Genomic DNA, 14,622 nt, shown 5'->3' on the forward strand with positions numbered 1-14,622 from the left:
ACGCTGCCTTGTTGGACTAAAATCTCTCCGCGTTGGACGCGGATTAAATTCGGACAATTAAACTGCGCGTAGTTTTCGTCGTTGGGCTTCCTCTCTGGCGATTTAAACACTTTACACCCGCAGATAAACACGATTTTAAATAAACAAGGTGCCATGAAAGGAAACTCTCTTTACGAAGTGGCTCGAAGGCCGCTCGTTGCGTCTTACGTCACATTTAAGCGCCTTCAAATCCTCGTTGCTATGGCTACAAGACTCTTGTTTACCAGACGTCTGTTCACTTCTTCAAAACTTTCGTATTGTCAGTCATGGGCTCAAACATGCACCTGGAAATTGTCGGCTTGATTAAAGACTCTAATTTCCACGTTGCCAAAAGTATTGCCGAGGTAATCCGTTTGTTTCTGTTAGTTGCAACGCAGCGCGATTGGTTTACTTTGACCTTAACTACACCTCGTTTGTGTCTGCTGATGAATTCATTTGCAGGGACTGAAGCAGATGTTTCCCGAGGCCTTTCTGGATCCAGAAATTCTGCCACTTCTTGAATTCGACTGGCACACATACCTGTACAACAAGAAAATGGTAGGTCGTCAATTACAGACAGCAAAACTGTCAAAACAGAAGAGTCGTTCAGATACTTCAACAAAGGTAAAGTGTAATCCCTGCAAAACCTTCCTCAACACCCAAAAGGGGATTTAGTCAGTTGCAGTGGTTGCTGTGGTGGTTGACGCTCGTCACAGATACGGTGAGAAAAACTGAAGGTGTTATCCTCTAACAAGCTCGACAAAATGAATTGAGCCGTCTCTGTCTCTGATTCTCTGATTCTTAAAAGTTGAATTTCTTTCTGGTTCCTTTGGTCTTTTATGTTGTGTAAACAATCTATACAATTGCATTGGTTTATAAAGAATATAGATTTTGATTTGTGTACTCTTACCCGTGAACTAAAGCTATCAAGTAAACATAGTGGAATAATAATTATAAATAACGCAGGTGGATGAGCAGCGGGTTTGCGATGCTCTCCGTCTGCTCCACGAAGTCCTGCTGCAGCTCCGCCCGTTGTTCCAAATCTGTGATTCCAGGAGCTGCGTGGTGACGTGTGGTGTTACTCCAGCGGCCTGATGTGCTTTCTTAACGGCCGTCTGCTCGGTGATGAGAAGGATCTCGCCGGCTGGGCCCGGGACCAGTGGACTTTCGTTCTTTCCGAGTCGCAAAATTTCGATCCGGCTCTCGCTGAGGACTGCTACAACAGACACCTCCAGAAAACTGGGGCAAGTCAACGCCGCAGACACATAAGTAACACATATAGGATGAAGTCATTGTTTGTAAAGCTTCGTAAAGCACCGGGCTTTTTAATATAATATAATATAATATACTCTTTCAAAATTGATCATTTATTTAACTTGTTCTACTTTGCAACATTAGAATATATATATATATATATATATAATTTTTTTAAAAATAAATACACACTTCTGCCCTTTCATTGCAGCATCAGTTTGTCTTCATGGACATCGCGATAGCAGGAGAAGCAGTGGGGAGGATGTTGTTTGAGGTGAGGCAACACTAAACACAAAGCACAGGGTCCTACGTGTATTTTCAGGTTGTCTGTCTGGTCCACTGGCGTCACCTCAACCCTGCAACTTTTCAAACCATCCTCCGTAACCGGAGGTGACCCGACACCGGATGTTGCTCAAACTGCCGATATAAGAAAACAGACTGCGGAGCAACATGTGATGAGAGCGCATTGCGTTTCCTCTTCTCAGCTGTTCTCCGACGTGTATCCAAAGACATCAAGGAACTTCGAGGCTCTGTGTACGGGAGAGCGAGGGAAGTCCGAGAGCGGCCTCCTGCTCTGCTACGAGGACTCGCTCTTTCATCGGATCGTGCCCCACGGCTGGGTGCAAGGTGGAGGTACTGTATGTTCATTTAAAGTCAAACACCTATTCACATTTTTGTTCTCAGAGAACATAGATCAAATATCTTGAAATCCGTTTTTATAGTCTCACTGAGTGCCATTATAACTATAAAATATATAATTATAAAAGTACCTCTTTTGCAGACATTTCTCCCGGGAGTGAGGGTAATGGAGGCGAGTCAATCTATGGACCAACTTTTGAAGGTATAGCGATAGAAACAGAATCTCTGGACATCCTCAGTATTATGATCAGAACAGATTGCACTAGGTTGAAGATTTTTACTTGTGCTTCCTCTACATTGTGTGTTCGTCCCCCTTTCAGATGAGAGTTTTGCCGTTTCCCACTCGAAGCGGGGCACTCTGGGAATGGCCAATAAAGGTCCCCATAGCAACGGATCCCAGTTCTACATTACCCTGGAGCCAACGCCCTGGATGGACAGGACCTATGTTGCCTTTGGGTTTGTATTACTACCCTGACTTGAAAGATACATATTTAATTTCTGCATATCCTCTTCCGCACAGTTTTGATGAAGCCTAAAGTCTTTTTTTTTCTCTCTCTCTCTCTCAAGTCAAATGGTTGAGGGTGTCGACATCCTGAGGAGATTGGAAGAGGCCCCAACTTACATGGAAAGACCCAAGTATGAATGTAAAGTTACAGCCTGCGGAGTGTTCAACGTATAGCTCCTCATTACTCCCTTTTTATACGTCTTTGATGCAGTAAAATAAACACGAGATACACCTGTAGGTTGACTTGGTGTTCACACACACATGATCTTTTCATGGGATTACAGGTTTATGTTTGCATGTGTGGGAAACATGCTTATCCCCCGTCATGTCAATAAAGTACATTTAAAACAGAGAAGCTGAGAACGAGATAAAGGCAAGCTGTTGACACACTTCACGAGTAAATAGTTTTAATTTTCCAAAATATGAACATAATCAGACTAATATATTTTGCTGTGGTCAAAGTAAAACTGGGCCTAAGGAGGGGTTCTGCCTTGTGGAGGCTATTTTATTAGATTTGTATCATTAATATCCATTTCTGAAGTGGGGGGAGGCCTTATCGTTTGGACACTGTGCAACTGCAATACTGTACTTTCCATTCCACTGCATTTATTTGACGGCTTTAGTTACTTTAAAGATGACACAAGGGATAATATTACACTATTTTAAAATACAATACCAAAGGTTTCCAACCTTTTTGGCTTCCGACGTCTTCCATAAAGTTGTGCGTCATCAGGATCACATTTAAAATTTCTCCGTTGATTTATATATCTGAGATGTTTTTTTTTCCCCCAGTAAAAGTACTCACATGGGTTTATTTCAAAAATTGTTCAAATGATCCAACATCTCACCGAAAATCGAAGTTCATGTTGAAGATGAGAGAAAAAAAAAAAAAAGCCCCAAAAAACAAGACTTTCCAGATGTTTCCTCGAATCCTTTGATGACCCCTCAGATTTATCTGCTGTCCCTGTTCATGAAACTGGATATTAAGCAGCTCCACCTGCAGCAGCAGCAGCTCCACCTGCAGCAGCAGCAGCTCCACCTGTAGTCATGCTGACTAACGCCTCAGTATTAATAATCTAATGATAAAAGTCACCTACAGCTGATGATATTGTTTTAAAGGAGCGTTTTACTTTGACTCAAAGTGAACTACTTCTCCCTCCGATGGTCACAGGTGTGCTTTTATCAGGTAATCTCGAGCGGCGCGTCAAGCCAATCAGAAGTGACACCTCGCGCCGCTCGGTGCGCGTCATTGATAAGACACCCCCCCTCCCCCCCCCCTCTCTATTTCCTGCCTTTGACGTGTTTGCAGTAAGAAGCACCACATGACCTGTCGAGTAGGAAGTGTCGAGCTAGCGAGCAGCAGCAGCCGCCAGAAACACCAGAAACACAAGACGGAGCCGCGGAACATCTCCGGAGTCTCGTTTCTCGACGTGTCTCGAGCAGATCCGTCTCCCCAGTTCGAGCAGGCTGAGCAGTGAGTAGGCCGCAGTCATGGACTCGAAGCTGGTGTTCTTCGCCGCGACTCTGGCTCTGCTCGGCGCGGCGGCAGCAGCTCCGGACTCAGGTAAGTTTTTGCGTCCTCTCATCGCCGAGCTGTCCGCTGAGCCTTCCTTACCTTCCCCGGTAAACGGGCTTTTACCTGTGTGTGTGTGTGTGTGTGTGTGTGTGTGTGTGTGTGTGTGTGTGTGTGTGTGTGTGTGTGTGTGTGTGCGCGCACACGCGTGTCCAGTCGTGCTCACAGCAGGCCCATCATCACCTGCGACGTTTCTTCATTTGGTAGTTGTTACGTACTCTCTCTCCTTTTCTTTCTTTTTTTTTTTTTCTGCTCTACGGAAAATATGATCTTCCTGTTTGGCAACTTGTCCGCGTTATTTCCACGCTGAGCCAAGTGGGACTCGTCGGAACCAGAACCAGAACCAGATCACACTTCAGCCCGCTAAAAGGCTGCGTGACCTGGAATTACTCCTTTTTAAAAGAAAATATATATATCGTGTGACGTTGGTGCTTTTGTGACTTGAGAGGCTGAAACGGGACCGTTGTAACCCAGCTGGACAGGTATCCAGCTGGTCTGGTACCCAGCTGGACAGGTATCCAGCTGGTCTGGTATCCAGCTGGACAGGTATCCAGCTGGTCTGGTACCCAGCTGGTCAGGTACCCAGCTGGTCTGGTATCCAGCTGGTCTGGTACCCAGCTGGTCAGGTATCCAGCTGGTCTGGTACCCAGCTGGTCTGGTATCCAGCTGGACAGGTACCCAGCTGGTCTGGTACCCAGCTGGACAGGTATCCAGCTGGTCTGGTACCCAGCTGGTCAGGTACCCAGCTGGACAGGTATCCAGCTGGTCTGGTATCCAGCTGGTCAGGTATCGGGGGCGCGGAGGAGTTTATTACGCAACAGCCTTCCGCCTCTGTCGTGCCACATTGTTAGGATATATTTTGTGATTCCCTGCTTTGTTTGTGTTACCTTTTTTTGTTTGTTTGTTTGTTTACAATCCACCTCAACTCATTGTGATTTCTTTTCCAGATGGATGTACCTCTCTGTCATGTGCTGCCTGCGATGCCACGACTGAGTGCCAGTGGGTTAACTGCACAGCACGTGAGTATCTGTCCTAACTGTGCTTGCAGGTTGTGGAGCAACTGGCACAGGTTGGTCTTTGTGTGGCCTGGATTGATCGCTGAGCGGATCCAACGTGTGATTCCTGAGTATGGAGGGAATGTGTGGTGGTGAATGCAAGATTAGGTCATCCCAACTTCCCTGAAGTGGTGTCATGGTCTTGAGGCCATGCTGGCCAACACTGTGCATCTTGTCCAGGCTGGTTTGGGCGTAAATTAAAGGCACAGGCCAAAGCTGTGCTCTTATTTCTTACCACTGTAAGTTCATTGCAGTTGGTTAATGAGGTTGTTTTCTCTTTTGGCCATTTAAAGGTGAAACGCAGTCAGCTTTTGGTCCCCTATTGTAAAGCGTCTTTGCATGTTAAGAGGTGATGAGTCATTGTAGCGTCGAGTCTCCCCGTAGTCTGGTTTTAATCGTCTTTTTTTCCTTTTCTACAACTGATTATTGTAAAGTTAGACTTTATTGAACCAGTAGTGGTGAAAAAAGCCACAGCAAAACCGTACATCGACTTCATTTGGGTTGTTTCTTCGCTGTTTTTTTGTTGTTGTCAAAATCCATTTTGAATTGGATCAAAAAAGGTCAGAAAACCTGCTTTGTTTGTATTATAAATTGCTTATAAGTTGCTTCAGGTTGTAAGAGCTAAATAACCAGATAATTTAGCCAATCACCTAAACCGGTCTGAACTGCATTATAACTAACAGCAACTTGGCATATTGGCATCACTGCACAGTTGGCTACCTTTTTAGAAGTTATTGCTATATAGCCACTGTTGGCATTAACTGCTGTTTGCTATCCGGTCTTGGAAATAGGTCAAGAGTTCAACATCAAACTTCATTCATTTTTTTTTTCCCGCCAATAGCAACACAAACCTCAACTGTTGTTTTTCTTCTGTTTTGCTATCGTTGTGTTTCCTTTCACTTTTACCACGTGGTTAGAATACGTTGACCTCTTCTTCATGTTGGGCTGAAGGCAGACTGAACTCTGCGGTGACTCATTATCACTCCTCGAGGCGCATGATGGTATTACCTGACAGGACAGACCGAGCTGGTTAGCACACTGACTTCAGTAATTGACATAACTTCAAAATGCTGTTTTTATTACATGCTGTTGATAAGTTTAGTTAGTTTTTGAATGTTTTAAACTTACAAATCTGGTACAATTTGTACATCTCTGTACTACTTTTCTGTAATTTCATCATTTTAATACAAATATGTCTAAACCTGAACACTAAAGATGCGAAATCTCAGACCTCTGTGCTACAGAGGGGCAGTGAGCAATGTGGAGGTCTGCTGGTTGTGATTTAGAAATGTGCATTATTAAGTTAAAAGGACTTGAAATAGCAAAACTGCACGACCGATTGTTTTGTGAGCCAACCAACGGCTCTAGTCACTGCAGGGTTCGGGGGAGGAGAGGAGCTGCTTGTTTTCATGCTGTTATCAGTGTCAGGAAATAAGGTTACAGTTCTTAATCGTTAAAGCGGAAATCAGTTGGCATGATCTTGGAGCTTAAAATTGCAGCTTTTTTCTTCTTTTTTTTTAAACCAGAGTTCAGTCAACAGACATGACTAAAATTGTGTAATTAAACTTGTGTGTTTGTTGGCTTGAAAGCACACTTGTGGCTGAATGTTCAGTGTAAACAAAAGTCCCCATGAGTGAAGGGCCTCTGGCTAACATTGTCCATATCACCATAGAGGGCCGTAGCCCGGACAGGTCTCTGGTGATTGAAGATGATGACCAGGAGAGGAAGCGAGGGGATGTGTAACAGGAAGCCTGCATTATCCTCATGCAGAGAAACTGAAGGAAGGAGAAGATAGGGGCACAAGTGAGAGGAAAGAGTGCAGATAGGTTGTTCTCAATTTATGATTCGGGTGCAGTTTACGACAAGAGTATACAAAGATCTAGACTTAAATTTCAGTTCCCTTTATGCTCAAATAATGGAAGATACTAATTATGTAATCTCAACTGTGTCACAGGTTGCAAATCCAAATTTGGTAAACTAAGCTCCTGTGACGGTTAAATTTAGTACGAGAAGAGGCGCAGGTGTGCTAACCCTCCAGGGAGTTGACCTGTTTGACAGCTTCACCAATGAGAAGTGCTGATTCTCCCCAGGGGAGACTATTTTGAGATTTGGTGATCCTCCTGCTTTGTTTCTCGATGCTTCGTGGCCCTTAAATGTTACATTACTTAAATGCTTCATTGAGTGCTTGAAAAGCAAAGGCATGATGGCAATTGTGTACCTGTTTTCAGAGTCATGTCAGACTGGATAGGTTGGTTCGTTGTATTTCCAGAGAGAGAAACCTGTCTGGGTTTACGATTACATTGTATGCACAAAAAAACCATCTAATCTAACCAATCTAAAACAAATATATCAACAATGAGTCACCCACTAAGTTTGTGGTCATTTTGATTAATTTGAATCTATAAAATGTGTTTTAACTTGCAAAAGATTGGATTAGCAGCTATTTCCCCCTCATTTATACAAGGACTCTGTTTGCTGGAGAATGTGTCTCTTTTACTTTGACTCTCCTTTCACAAGAACAAACAAGTCACATGAGCCTGCTACATGGCATAAAGGCAGGCGTTACACTGCTGAAGAATACTGACCGTTTACCACACACACACACACACACACACACCAAATAAGTCGACAGCAAAAGCTTTCACAAACTTGAGAAAGAATCGCTTTTTGGAAATGAACTGGCCAAAAAACAAAGTTCAGCTCTGGCCAGTGGAGGTGGCTTTTTTTTTTTTTCTTCTTCTTCTTCTCTTTCTGAAACCCTGCGTAACCATGCTGCTGTGAAGACCAGTGAACGCCTACCACATTGTCATTACCAGATTTATATTTGGTTTAGGGATTTTGTGTAAACAAGCCTCTGGCGTCAGAAGCACATTTCCCAGCCGCCGAGTGTTTTAACGCTCAAAAACATTACACGTGTACATGCGAGCTCTGTTTCGCCATCAAATACAGGCTGTAGTCGGAGCTGAAACTTGAGGGCTTTTAACTCTGTGGCTGCTTTCTGTGGTGAGTTCGAGGCCCGTGAGTCATTCACAGACGCTCCTTGCTTGAGAAAACTGTGGATGTACTGCATGGTGACGATAATGTCACCATCCTGGAAAAGGGTCAGAGTGAGTCTTGCAGTTCACAGCTGCCTGCGAGATAACAACCCTCTGACCTGTTTGAGGGTGGAAAAAAAAACAACCCTACCACATAGTTCAACATGCTTAGTCGGGTCACACAAACGGTGTGAAAAATATGGCAGCCAGTCATGAAATCCGTTAGAAATGCCGAGTCATTAGGTCACCACATTTATATTTTGACTTGAGGCCATTTCTTTTTTCTTTCCTGATCAATTATAATGAAACCGTGAACATGTTTAATGCAGCAGGATGAACAATGAGAAAAATGCTGAAAACAAAAGGTTGTGACACCAACGGACACCAAACAACGAGCTGCCAAATACCTCAATAATCACATCAGTGAACCAACGGCGAAGTGACACGGTCTCAATAGAAACTTAGCATCTTTCAAGCTTGTAATTATATCAGATCAGACGTTGGGTCGTGGTTTGTGTGCAAAGATGCATAACCTGATACAAGGACCAGAAAAATGTAACTGAAGCTTAATGAGTAATTATTTGACGTTATTTGAAGACCGTCAAAAGATGCATTCAACAATTACTGCAGACCTACTTGGTTTTAACATTGGTTTATCTGTTATTTATTGTCAGACGTCTGGTGGAAGTCATTTGGTGTGGTCTCTCTGGATTATTGTACAACAAACAGGAAAAGTGTTTTACCGCACAAGATGCACCAGAGGAAGTAGAATAGTTCCCTTTATGATGTTCCTGTATAGAAGCTAATAATTCACAAGTATGTTTAAAGATTTTCTCAGAAAACTGAGGTCAAAGGTCTTTTAATGTGTTTCCCACTTCTGTATTAAGAGATGTTTAGTTTCAGGACTTGTAAAATATTATTCCAGGGATCTGAGACGCGTGAAGTCAAAGTGCGGCCTTTGCTGGATTGTTGTGCCGCGGCAGTATTTTTATATTGTAAAAATATTGAATAAGTTCAAAGTCTGGAGAACTCCAAGCATTTTTTTTGGGGGCTGCCAAGAAGTCACGAAGTAAAGTTCTCGTTGTTGTTGCATCAGCAATGGGGATATAAACAAGGTTGTTTTGTTTTCCCCCGTTGCCGCATAATCTCCTTTCTGTTTGTCTTTTTTTGTTTTTTTTACATGTCTGAATGTAGAGAAAATGGTTATTGTATTGTGACTTTTTTAAATGTTTTCCTTTTTTTTTTTTTTATCAAACGGTCAAATACGGAGTTATTTTTAATATAGTGTATTAAATTCTAACATTTGAGAAGCAAGAACTAGTCATTTATGGCAGAAAAACTATCAGCACTAATATGCAATATGGTTTAACAATTCTGTTTAATTTGACCACAAATTTAGAATCCCTAGTTTACCCTGAAACATACAAAAAAACAAAACTGTTTAGGTTTCTTAATATTAGAAAACCTGAGACGTGTACAAAATTGATCAAGTCATTACCGAGAAGTATTTCTTGTGTGGATGTCTGTTAAAGCGTTTCATAAACGGTTGGCGGTTTGGGCTGAACAACAGCAGCAGTAAACTGGGCGTGAAGAGTCTGTAGTCACAAGGTGCCGACAGCCGTGACTCATTCTCGTCACTGACACAGACGAAGTTGTTCCATAGAAGCCACTGATTGATTAAGTTTATGGACTTTCCTCTTGCTGTAGTTGATCGTAACGTCTGTAAATCAGTAAAATTGTCGTACATAATTTAGTAAATGACTAAAATGAAATCGTTACTCGTCGTCAAAGTATTCGGGACAGATGAGACTTCATGACGGGGCAAAGTCCCCTTCTGTGATGGTTAATAAGTAATCAGACGACACAATAAAATAGAATCCACCTTGATCAAGCAATGACTCAAACTGAATACACCAAAACAAACAAATGTATTACTCTTGAATACATGATGGGACGTAAGAAGGTAAATTGACGTATTTCTTTTATTTAACAGCATTATTTTATGTTTGTATTTCACTTCATTATCTCTTTTTTGATACTTTATACTTTTGTTCCACTATTTTTCAATGTTTTTCATGTTGCTTAACTATTGGTGTGCACATATTTTCAGGTGTAGCTGTGTTCTATACAAACATATTACGATTCAGAACGGGTCGGTTTTGAATCGATATTGCTGAAGTTGACTTGTTTTGGATGCTCATTGATGATGCTGCTTATGGCGATATGATATGACTTCAATGAGATAACGAACTAATGTTTAGGATTGAACTTGGAAAACAAACAAAGTGCTTTTGTTCTTGCTGACACTATTTGAACTGCTTGACTGCACTTCATTAAATGTCTGATTTATGCTTCACATGACTTGACAGTTCTTTCGTATCTTTCAGCTTCTGCTAGCTGTCGCAATGTGACTCTTGTTGGAGAAAATGAAACCTGCATCAACGCCAGCTGCTCGGGTATGTTTAACTTCAGTTGTTTAAAATATCTTTGTGCAAATAACCTTTTTATGCGACTCCTTCTCTAATCTGTCTTGTGTCCAAAAGACCTGGCTACATGTTGAGCGTGATTTTAACCTGCTGAAGAGAAATGATGATCTGTTTTATTTCTGGAACCTAACCTTGTTGTGTGGTGGGTCTCTCTTGCTTTCCCCTTTATGCTCTGTCCTGTTGTTGGTTCCCTGTTCAGCTTTTAAAAGCTCTTCCGTCACGCCTACAAATGTCTCCGCTTCTACGACTTCCCCCACTGCCCCTGCTGTCACCACTGTCACCACCGTCACCACCTCTAACGGCAGCACCACAGGTAACCGATCCCTGAAAACCGCAGCTGTTCCCTGATGATGTCCGGTCTGAAATGGGCTCAATCGATTTGACATCCCCTGAAAGTTGTAATACTTACAAGTTTTGCTTGAATCTGACACAATTTTAGTATTTTATGCTCCGTGTTTTTCAGCAAAAGCCAGTCAGTGTGTTTATATTCTGTAATGAACTCTCTGGAGGAGCTTTTCCTCTTAGTAGCAGAGTCCTGCACCAGATACAGATTGTCTTTTACCTGCAGTAGAAATTCACAGGAGACGATGCGGCATCATTACAGCCTTAATGTTACTGTTCACTCTCTTTACATTGTAGCAGAGATGTATGAAGATACTGCGAATAAAAAGCTCTGCGTTTACCCAGCGATAACTTTAGTAAAACTACCAACACTACAATGGAAAAATACTCAATTAACAATTATAACTCCTATATTCAAAATATATACTATATTCCTGGACTATTAGGTCATTAACTTGTGAGCAGTATTTTTAATGTTATGGTCAAGCTACTTTCAACACGTGATACTATTTACGTGCACCTCTGACAAAGTGTAGCCGTAGTCTCAAACAAGTAACAACAGGTGAAACCAAACAACCAGGAATACAATCTTAAGGATTTCAACTTCAAACAACTCTCATAACTTTAGCAGTGTAACGGCTAATGGATGTGTTCTTCCTGTGACCCCACTACAGACAATTCAACATTTAATTCCACCATTTCACCGACTAGCAGTGCCAACATCACCTCTGCAGCTCCGTCATCTTCTACAAGTAAGTCTCACATTATGATGGGAGATTTTTTTTTTTTTTTTTTTTACATCTGTCCTCCTAATGTAACCGATCTCCATTTTCTTTTGCACTCCCAAGTTGGACCCAGCTCGCCACAGCCCACATCAGTCCCCCCGCACAAGAACTCGACGTTTGATGCCGCAAGCTTCATCGGTGGAATCGTGCTGGTCCTGGGCCTGCAGGCCGTGATCTTCTTCCTCTACAAATTCTGCAAGTCCAAAGACCGCAATTACCACACCCTTTGAAGTGGTTGCGCTTTAGGATCCAAATCATTTGACCAGAGAACCCCCTCCCCCCTCCCCCACTCAGCACGCACTCATCAGGACCGACTCAAACAGTGTTTTCAAGCAGGTTTTGATCTTTGTGCCACTTGTGGTTTTTGTCCTGCGTTAGTGCTGCCGTTGTAATCTGTATTAAGGCGCCCACGCATGCCTGTACGTATGATCATTCACGTCACACCAACTTGTACAACTAAACAGAGCTCTGGTGACGAGGCATTAAGGCCTTGAGCATATGGATTACATCATCTAGTAGCTACTCCCCCCCTCCATCTTGCCGTTAGTCATTCTGCAAAGACTGTTTTACAGCAAACTGAGGGGGCATGTGTTATTTACAGCTCCTCTCCTAATGCCTGCCGCAATTAAATAACGAGAGTTGGAGTTAGTCATGTACAGAGAGAAGCTGTCCTGCTGATGCTTTGGTGTGGTAACGCTGAAAAGTGGCAGCATTTACAGCATTTATTTAAATTTAAAAAAAAAATCTTGATTTGGAAACACTGTTTGAGTTCATGCTTAAACATGACAATTGTGATGATTCAGTTTTGCTTTTAGCCTATTAAACTGTGGGTTCCCGCCCCCACAGCTGTGTCATGTATACATGCTGACAGATGATGTAAAATAGGTGAGGTTACTTACAAGTGAATGAAAGCAACACTCAATCATCTGATGTCAGACTAAAACAAAAGTCTTATTTTGATGGCCGTCTCCCGACACCATTTAGGAGTGCGGTACGTTTTCTGCTGTTGAATTCTTCTGGGGAAGTTTTTCACCCAATACAAGATGTTAAAAAATTTCAATGCAATAAATCATGCATAGAATTCATTTCATAGCCATTAATCTCCCAGCTGTTATTCCTGTTCTTTACTGACATTAGATCTTACTCACTCGGGTTGCTAATGCAGAGTTGGCCAAAAGAGGTCAAAATGAATGATTGTAGAATATTTCAGAAATATGAATAATTGTTTAAATGATATATAAAATAGAGAATGGGGAGATTTAAAAAAAGAAAAGAAATGGTATGCACCTTTCTTGATGTGGACAGTGAGAGCAGTGAAGTGCCTTTAATGTCCAGTATTACTTCGAGAGAAAAGGATGAGGGTGAGTCTTTGGTTCCTGCTTGAGGCCCGGGTGTTGTCATTAGTTTACATTTGTGAGACAGGAACGGTATCGCGGCGCTGATATTGGTGAGAACCGGAGTATCCCAGCTGGACTGAAGAGCCTTTTATTGTTGAAGAATACAGTAGATAGATATCACTCGAGGGCCTTGATCAGTTGAGACTTTTTTTCCGCAGTCGGTACAGCAGAGGACTACATTCAGTGCATGAACCCCACGGTTCTCTCACTGGTGACTTTTGTAGTGTGAATAATTTGAAGGTACCCTCGATTTCGTAGCATCTAAAACGGCCCTCAAATTCCCACCCGTTTTCCTGTTCATGTTTCTGATCCGATTCGTGGATTAGTTTGAATTTCATAAACGATGCGGTTATAGATGCAACAAACCGGGGAGTACCTTTTTTTTTTTTAAATTTGTTTTTTTTTTTAAGAATGATGGGCTTGATTTAAAAATGAGTATCGGAGGGAGTGTGTGCTGTTGTTGTTTTTTTTTCAAATGAGCATTGCACCTCTCATGTCTGACTTTGCCATGTGAATGAAGTGCAGAATTGCAACAACTAGGTGGCTGTGCTAAAGCTCATGTTAATTGCTCTAATTAGCTAGCTGCTAACTGTGATGTTTTTTGTTGTGTTGTTTTTTTGTGTGTCCCTACGCTGCAGTTGATCCCTCCTGTACATAGTCATGTCCCGTTTTTGTTCGTCCGCTAGGTTTCAACTCAAGGAAAGGCTCAAATGAAGTAGTATTCTATCGGAACATTTCGCTCGTAGCGGCTTGTCGGTGTCAGGAATGTTTTGTTTCAATGCTTTCTTTTTCATTATTGCATGCTGGATGCTTGGTGTTGTGATTTTTTTTTTTTTTTTTTTTTTTTCCCCTCATTGCATCTGCGCTTATGGAGTCAGAAACTTAAAAACCACTTGATATTTTGTGATTAGCCCATATGCTGGTTGAAAGGATGCTTTGAAACTGTGCATTAAGCCAAAGTCCTCAGTTTTGGCATGGAAATTGAGCATTGCACTGACAAGCTTTGTTTTATAACTTTGCCTTTGTAAATGTTTTCATGGTTCCGCCAAAAAAAAAAAGAGAAAAGAATCAGCTTGTATAAATACTCGGTCTTGAATATTACTAGATAATGGATGAATAATCACTTGTTTTGTATGACCACAAATGGTAAGAAATTCATGAGTGAATGTTGTTGTTTTTTTTCTTTGCTTGGATAATTTGGGATTTCATGTTTTCTGCTGCTCACCATTAACACGCCTTTTAAACCTACAGTCACCTGGTGGCTGTAGGCTTCAGCCCAAAGACCTGTGTGTGGCAGGGTGGGCTACACCTGCCTTATCTGCACCCATTCGCTCACTCGCTGCATGTCCCGCTGCCCAAATTAAGAGACGCTAGAGTTTTAATTCTCGGCTGTTGAGTGGTCCTGCTCTGCAACCGCTGCATCCAGAGCGCTCCGTGTTCAACATGCTCGCTGCATTCCTTAAGAACACGGCATCGCATGTTGACATCGGGGTGCGTCCAAACACATCCGGTATCCGTGGATACCCGATGTCC

General features: G+C 42.2%; 2 protein-coding genes across 2 annotated transcripts; both read left to right on the forward strand.

Moving 5' to 3' along the window:
* Positions 1-60: 60 nt before the first annotated feature.
* Positions 61-3,894, forward strand: ppil6 (peptidylprolyl isomerase (cyclophilin)-like 6). The gene is made up of 9 exons (XM_069721680.1): positions 61-383; positions 481-576; positions 1,074-1,262; positions 1,484-1,546; positions 1,758-1,905; positions 2,054-2,113; positions 2,232-2,367; positions 2,479-2,547; positions 3,726-3,894. The coding sequence occupies exons 1-9, from the start codon at positions 306-308 to the stop codon at positions 3,892-3,894; spliced, it is 1,008 nt and encodes a 335-aa protein (XP_069577781.1). The 5' UTR covers positions 61-305.
* On the forward strand, positions 3,818-12,423 carry cd164 (CD164 molecule, sialomucin). Its single transcript, XM_069721681.1, has 6 exons — positions 3,818-3,980; positions 4,937-5,008; positions 10,467-10,535; positions 10,765-10,878; positions 11,582-11,659; positions 11,756-12,423. The coding sequence occupies exons 1-6, from the start codon at positions 3,908-3,910 to the stop codon at positions 11,920-11,922; spliced, it is 573 nt and encodes a 190-aa protein (XP_069577782.1). The 5' UTR covers positions 3,818-3,907; the 3' UTR covers positions 11,923-12,423.
* The last annotated feature ends 2,199 nt before the right edge of the window (positions 12,424-14,622 follow it).

This window comes from Brachyistius frenatus, unplaced genomic scaffold, assembly GCF_029030835.1.
Source record: "Brachyistius frenatus isolate BFR_SWC_R1_liver_20210118 unplaced genomic scaffold, ASM2903083v1 Contig_270, whole genome shotgun sequence".
Taxonomy (NCBI): domain Eukaryota; kingdom Metazoa; phylum Chordata; class Actinopteri; family Embiotocidae; genus Brachyistius; species Brachyistius frenatus.

Bases quoted from the DNA above. Each gene is read 5' to 3' on its own strand.
- ppil6 (XM_069721680.1), top strand. From the start codon at position 306: ATGGGCTCAAACATGCACCTGGAAATTGTCGGCTTGATTAAAGACTCT. The intron at 1,906-2,053 runs GTACTGTATGTT...CCTCTTTTGCAG, and splicing joins CGGCTGGGTGCAAGGTGGAG to ACATTTCTCCCGGGAGTGAG. The intron at 2,114-2,231 runs GTATAGCGATAG...TCCCCCTTTCAG, and splicing joins CTATGGACCAACTTTTGAAG to ATGAGAGTTTTGCCGTTTCC.
- cd164 (XM_069721681.1), top strand. From the start codon at position 3,908: ATGGACTCGAAGCTGGTGTTCTTCGCCGCGACTCTGGCTCTGCTCGGC. The intron at 3,981-4,936 runs GTAAGTTTTTGC...TTTCTTTTCCAG, and splicing joins GGCAGCAGCTCCGGACTCAG to ATGGATGTACCTCTCTGTCA. The intron at 10,879-11,581 runs GTAACCGATCCC...ACCCCACTACAG, and splicing joins CTCTAACGGCAGCACCACAG to ACAATTCAACATTTAATTCC.